The 6,923-nt window shown below is 45.0% G+C and overlaps 1 protein-coding gene across 1 annotated transcript; it reads left to right on the forward strand.

Annotated features, from left to right (window-relative positions):
- The first annotated feature begins 627 nt into the window (after positions 1-627).
- LOC119735243 (E3 ubiquitin-protein ligase TRIM71-like) lies at positions 628-6,923 on the forward strand. Its single transcript, XM_038208948.1, has 4 exons — positions 628-2,717; positions 3,726-3,902; positions 4,700-4,903; positions 6,359-6,923. The coding sequence occupies exons 1-4, from the start codon at positions 628-630 to the stop codon at positions 6,921-6,923; spliced, it is 3,036 nt and encodes a 1,011-aa protein (XP_038064876.1).

The raw sequence follows: 6,923 nt of genomic DNA on the forward strand, positions 1-6,923 counted from the left end.
ACCGCAATAGCCTAATAGCTTCAAGCTTCATGAGGTCTATATGGGGCCGCTTTGGGAACTTTAATATTGCCAGAATCGTTAAGCTTTAAGGGTTATTCACTTGCCGTCCACGTTTAGTTAAAATCACAATTTGTGGGGAAAGTTATGAATCTGGCAACAAGTAGGACCTCTTATGCAACAATTAAAAGTTTAAACAAAAATCTCATTCAACAAGCCGTACACTTCTAGTACAAGGTTAAATCCTTGTACTGCTAGTATTGCCCATTCCGAAATAACTGATCAAAAATGGATCCCTGCCTCAGCTCGATCGAGCATGCAATGTAGTCTGAAAAAAAGTCTGAAAACGTGTTCCCATTGTGAGCCTTCAGGTGGGAAGGAAAGGAAAAACCCCATGTTTCGCTCATTCATAGGTAAAAATATGATTTTTTTTTCATTGTTGAAGTGCATCGAGGTAGGGCATGTCAGGCTACTGTGATGTAAATTGACCGGACCAATCGTGGCGCTACGAAGCAATGTAGCAGTGAACTTCATCGAGTACACTGCTTGTGCTGCATGCAAGGTTTTCTTAGTGTACTAATCACACTTTTTTTAGCTTTAGCAGCAAACATTTCTTCTTGCTGGGCCGGTATGGCTGAATCGATGGCACACCTCTCTCTCACTGGGGTAAGAGGCGAAGTTGCAGATTTACTGACTTGTCCTCTCTGCTACGAGAGGTATGACAACACCGACAGAGCACCAAAATTTCTGCCGTGCCTGCACGGGTTCTGTGTGGGCTGTCTGGCTGGGCTGGTGCGGGGAGGGCTGGAGTTAAAATGCCCGCTCTGCCGGCAAGGATTTTCTGTTCCGGAGGGCGGCGTTCAAAATCTACCAGAGAATTTCATAGTGGGACGGTTGAAGCCCTTGGAGCACCTGCTTACTGTAGATGTGACCAGGCCTCACGGCCTCCGCTGTGGATCGTGTGTCGCAGACGGAGGCCCCGCTGTAAGTTTCTGCTCGGATCACACCTGTCTCACCTTCCTCTGTCAGAACTGCAACCTGGCCCACCGCACGATGCGTAAATTCAACAGCCATACCGTCGCTTCGCTGGAGCAGCTACAGGAGCATCCTGAGATCCCACTGCCTCGGGAAAAGCTTCAGTGCGACCGACACAAGAACGAACTGCTCTCTGTCTATTGCAACGAAAAGTGCTGTCAACGAGCCATGTGTATAATTTGTGTGACGACATGTCACCAGGGCCATCGGGTCGTTGACTTGGAACAGAAATCCTCAGAAACGAGGGAGGAGTTGCACAGCCTCGCTCAGCGGGCTGAAAGTAAAAAGGTCTTGGTTGAATTAATCTCCGGGAGCATTAGCACCGAGAATAATCAAACAAGTACCCAGTGTGAGGAGATGACGTCTACCGTTGAGGCAGTTTTCGATCGCCTGCAGAGCCAGTTAAAGACCAGGCGAGAGGCCATCATCGCCGATTTGAGGAAATTGTGTGTAGACCGAGCAGATCAACTCAAGCATCCAACCAACATTGCCGAGTCGCTAGCTTCCCAGTTCGACTCGGCCTGCCAGTTCGCTGAGAGAGCCTGTGACATCGGCAACCACGTCGATCTGCTCAAGACCAGAGCGCAGATCATCTCAAGGCTGCACGAGCTCATCGATCTCGATGTCCACAAGGCAATACCTTTTCATCCAGCAAATGAGGCCTTCCTTTCCTTCACTGAAGACCACAACAGGGTCTTGTCTGAAATTGAGAGACTTATTCCAAGCCTAGGACAGATCAACACATCTATCACGGTCCCAGCGCTAACCCCAAACTTCCAGGTGGATTTTCCTGGGGGCACAGGGCCAACCTTGGCTGTCAAATCTACACACATAGTCCGTATTCGCCCTGAAGATCCATCTCAACCATCCTTAGATCGTCTCAAAGGGGCGTTACATGCCTACTCGCAGTCACCGGACGGCAGTAGCGTAGAGTGCAAGGGCGGCGAGCAATGCGGTGACTTCTTCGAGTTGGAGTTCCAACCCCTTGTGGTTGGCTTGCACCAGCTGAACATCAGCGCATCTGGTGTGCCAATTGAAGGCAGCCCGTTCAAAGTCGACGTTATTGAAAATCAGTCTTCGCCAGCGGCTCAAAACCCCAGCCCCATGAGCTCTGACAAACAAGTCCTGTCCAGTGACGTTACCTGGACCGACGCTTTCGCCGGAGTCGAGCACACCGTAATCGTCAAACTATTCGGCCCCGAGTCCCTCCGACCTCAACTCGGCAGCCTGTGTGCACGGTACGTCATGCCTGACTGCGATCACACTCAATCAGGAGCAAGCCCTTATACGGATGATGTGATGGACCAGTCCGCCGATCGTGAATCCCAAGCATCGATACAACAGACAGAATATCCAGGAACCTTCCGAATTGTCTACACCCCGCCAGCTGCTGGGAAGCTATTCATGACCATCACCGTGGACGGTACACCAATCCCTAGAAGTCCCTGCCTCATCAACATCAACCCTCTACACCCCGACTCAACACTCGTCTCCTCACCCGCGATGGGCAAGTCCCCGCAGCTGACGGCAGTCCTGGACATGCCGTACTCAATGACCCTCCTGACCCAGGATTATCAGAAGAAACGGTTGACCACCGGGGGCTATGACGTCACGGCAACCCTAACAACGTCAAGCTTCCAAGAGAGACCGCAAAGGGCAGACGTCACTGATAACCAGGACGGCAGGTTAGAAGCTAGATGTACACTGTCAAACCCGGTGTTTCATTTATCAATACTTTTTTGTAACAGTTAAACAAACAATCAAAATTTAATAGGTTTAAGGGGAAGGATGTTTTTTATATTAAAATGCCCATTATTTTGTTAGCAAGATTCAGCGTAATTAGTAATTGCATTTATCACAAACGAAGCCTTAAAAAGATGCAACTTTGAGGTTTCTTTGAGTTGAAATTTGACATAATGGGAAAAAAGATTAAGAATTCGTTTATTTTGTAAACAATTATTAAACTTGACCCATGGTCTTTAACATGTATCTCGTGTTTTACACGTAAAATATGGTAGGGTTTTTTTTTAGCAACAGAACCATACACGAGGTGTTTACAATGTTGAATGTCTATAATACTGTTTTGAATCTGGCTAAAATATTCACCTGGGCATTTCAGGGAAATGAACACCCGTCCCTTAAACATGTTAAAGTGATTTAAACTTTGACAAGAAAGCGTTAAAATATCAGGTTTTACAGTGTAAGGGATATTTAGAAAGATAATAATATAAAGAAGTATAAATTTACTTCAACTGCCAGCAATGGATCTCATTGAAATGACTTTTGCGTTAAATACAGACTGAACCTTTAGTTTACCTTCTTTATACTTTTTCTCTGCCTCTTCTAGTACAACCGTTAACGTTATCGTGACTGTATTCCATTTTTGGCATGAGATAATACATATTTGCAAATTTGTGTCCCGAACTTGTAATCGCTAGTAGTTGTCATGCCAGGGAAACCGCAAGTTTTGGAGGGTTTTTTTTCTTGGTCAATCATTCTAACGTCTTTTTTTAATAAACGCATGGCTTCGCTGGAAACGATTTTGTGTTCGAAACACAAAACGAGGTGTTTATCAAAAATTTGAAGGTCCGCATGGCAGGATGTTTTGCGGTAGCACCTTGTGTCTCTTTCGTGAGTTGTGTACTGTATGGTACTAGGAATTACCAGCCGTATTTTTTGCTTTCCTCATTCAGCTACACTGTAGCGTTCACGCCTCGATGTACAGAGCCTCACATCATGCAAATTAAGATATGTGGCCACAGTTTGATGCCTGGGATGTCGCTTGTGGTCGTCGTCCAGGACAGCCTGCCGTTTGTAGACCCCCCAGGGGGTTATAAAGCCCCATCAGGACTGGCCGTCGACAGGAGCAGGTGTGTTTGGGGTTTGCCTTCGGGTCGGGGCGGGGAGTAATGAAACATTTTTATAATTTTTGATAAACGCATGATGACTTTTCTTTGAGGCTTTGCCATTACTGATCACTTGAATGGAATAACCACATTGGGAACCACGACAGTATATCTGCACTCGCAAAAAAAATTGTGTTCTGGAGGACCTTTTGACGGGGTCAAAATCATGTCAATTGCTAGATTCAGGATCTATAGAAAACCAGTTGTTAATGAACCTGGACGTTATTAGAAATCACTCGACAATACATTTTGTGGGCACTGTTAAAAACAAAGTTAGTGGAAAATCTTTTTGTATTTTTCCCGAACTTGTTTTAGAACACTGCAAAGAAAGCCGTGTTAGATTGAACACGGATCAGCTACACAAGGATAAACGACTTCCCCAAATGTCTGGTTGTGATTCGGCACTTGCGCGTCGTGTAGATACCATGCACCGTACCGGGCCTTGCAGTTTAGTCATCCAATATTAAACTGTTATGAAACCGTCTATAATTTATTAGAAAGTATAAAAATTCTTACTGTAAGACTTATATCATTTCAATATGTTTGCCTTTCGTACATTTGGACTTAAATATCAGGCAGTTTAATGAGCTTATGTTGGTAGTGTGAATGCTATACATTACTAATATGTGACATGTAAAGTAGAGAAAACAATTATAGACCAAACAATTGCACTACCACCTTTACGACCTTCTAAAATCATGTGATCGGACGCATAAAAAGAGCTGGAATTTACGGAATTGCCCTTTTGTGAAATTCTACAGGAACATCGTGTACGTGGCAGACGGGAAGAATGGCTGCATTCACCGGCTGAAAACCGACGGCTCTTCCATGCCTGAAGGCGCCATCAGCATCTGTCAACGCAGGACTCTGCAAATAGCAGTCAACTCGGAGGGGAAACTCTTGTTGCTGGTTCCCAATTCCAAGTGTGTTATTACCTGCAGCACAGAGGGAGAGGAGGAGTTAAGGTGAGGCGAAAACCTTTCTTTTTGGTGGGGGGATAAGATTCACTGTGTTACCGTAGATATATTACAGTAATAAGTACTTATGTCCGAGGCAAAGACTTTCAAATCACACTTTTTTCCCCAAAAAATCTATCCATTTATACTCAAACTTGTAAGAAAATGTATTTTAAAAAATTTTCCTTATTCATATTTCCCCCAACTTCCTACCCCGTCATCAGGGGCGTAGCACGGTCATTTTTATTGGGAAAGACATTTTTTTTGAAAAGGGCACTTGCACATCCGTTGTGAAATGTAGACATGTGTTTTTCTCCGGACACTTGGCCTCCGTAAAATTAAAAAAAAAAACCGGGGGTGGGGGTTCTGAACATCTGTCGATGGGGGCGCTGTTCAAAACCGACAATTATGCACACAAAGGGCACACAAAGGGCCAATATTATATGGTGCTTTTCAGGTCGATACATGTGCGGAATTCTGAAAAAGGCACCAAAAACGGCAGATGCCTAAAAAAAAGGGCACCACTTCTTTTTGAAAAAAGCACTTGTTCAGAAGAAAAAGGGCACTTCGTAAAAAGGGGCACTATTTAAAAATTAATGGGGGGGGGTTAAGCCTGTGGACAAAAGGTCATTTGAATGGAAAAAGGCAGTCTTTACAAAATATTGGGGGGGGGGGTAAATACCCCCCTATCCCCCGCCTTCCCCCGCTGGCTACGACTATGGTCATGAATCATAAACAGGCAAACATCCAATGTTGAACTTTTCAAACGTTCAATTGAATATTCAAGGTTCATTTCATGTTAAAGGAATTTACAACATTTGCAAATATCAAAACTCAAAACTACTAAATTATTACGAAATACCTTACTGGATATTTAGTGAATGAAAGTCTAACGCATCCTGTAAATTGTGGCACCTGTTGTGCTGTCATTTTCAAGGAAAAGTGGTATTTTTGTATCAATTTCCAACGCTGGTCAGCCGCTCAGTGTTGGAAAAAAATGGCTTTTCTTCAAAAACTTTCCCCAGTGTCCATATTGAGTGAGCTGCCGACTAATTAAATATCTGTTGGCAATCGATTACACACCAATGAACTGGTACAAGCCAGCTAGACTGGTTTCCTAACTTTACAATGTCCAAAAATTGCTATGTTTCATCCTAAGTGGGGTCAGGAAACCAGACTTAAAGAACATGATTGTTTTTCCCCAGCAGCTACGACCAAAGTGTAACAATGTTTGCTAAAAAAATACTGACCCCCAAAATCCATGCATTTTTTTAAATTTCAGGAAAAGCATATTACATGTTGAATATTTTCTTTAAAACACAAGATAAGACCTACTATGAATCATACCATAATACATAACTATAAGAGCAACAAATCCGAACCAAAAGGCAACGGATTTCGAATTTGCACGAATTGGAATATGCACATTTTACTAGCAGTGGCACACAATGATTCTCTTTTCAGATGGCCGTGCGTAAGTGACAATGAGAAGCCGGCTAATCTTACCGTGTCAACAACTGGGAACGTGATCGTCGGTGACAGCCAAACGCAGACCCTGTTCGTCTACGGTGCTCAGACTGGTGCCACCCGCCACCGCATACAACTCCCAGATGGCTCCCTGGCACCCGGCATGAGCAACGTCTGTGTGGACCGTGCAACGGGAGACATCCTGGTAGCCACGCATTCCGAGCCGTTCCAGCTGATCCGCTCTTCTCCGGAGAGTTCCGGCGAGATTGTCTTCCGGGATTCACCTGCCCGGAGCAACCAGCTGGCACTGGTCTCGACGCCTGAGGGCGCCCTCATCATTGCCGTGCTTGGTGGCATCTTGATCTTGGGACCGGGCGGCTCTAGCACGTCTGTCAGGGAGATCAAGACAGACCACATCTACACTGGGTTGGCCCTGGCAGAGCAGGGGTTCTTCGTGGCAATCGACCCCGGAGAAAAACATCTGGCTAAATACAGTTACACGTCTCAACAACCGAACACCGGCCATGAAATTGATGAGGAAATCCCCAAAACTGTTGATTAA

Source organism: Patiria miniata, unplaced genomic scaffold, assembly GCF_015706575.1.
Source record: "Patiria miniata isolate m_02_andy unplaced genomic scaffold, ASM1570657v1 HiC_scaffold_29, whole genome shotgun sequence".
Taxonomy (NCBI): Eukaryota; Metazoa; Echinodermata; class Asteroidea; order Valvatida; family Asterinidae; genus Patiria; species Patiria miniata.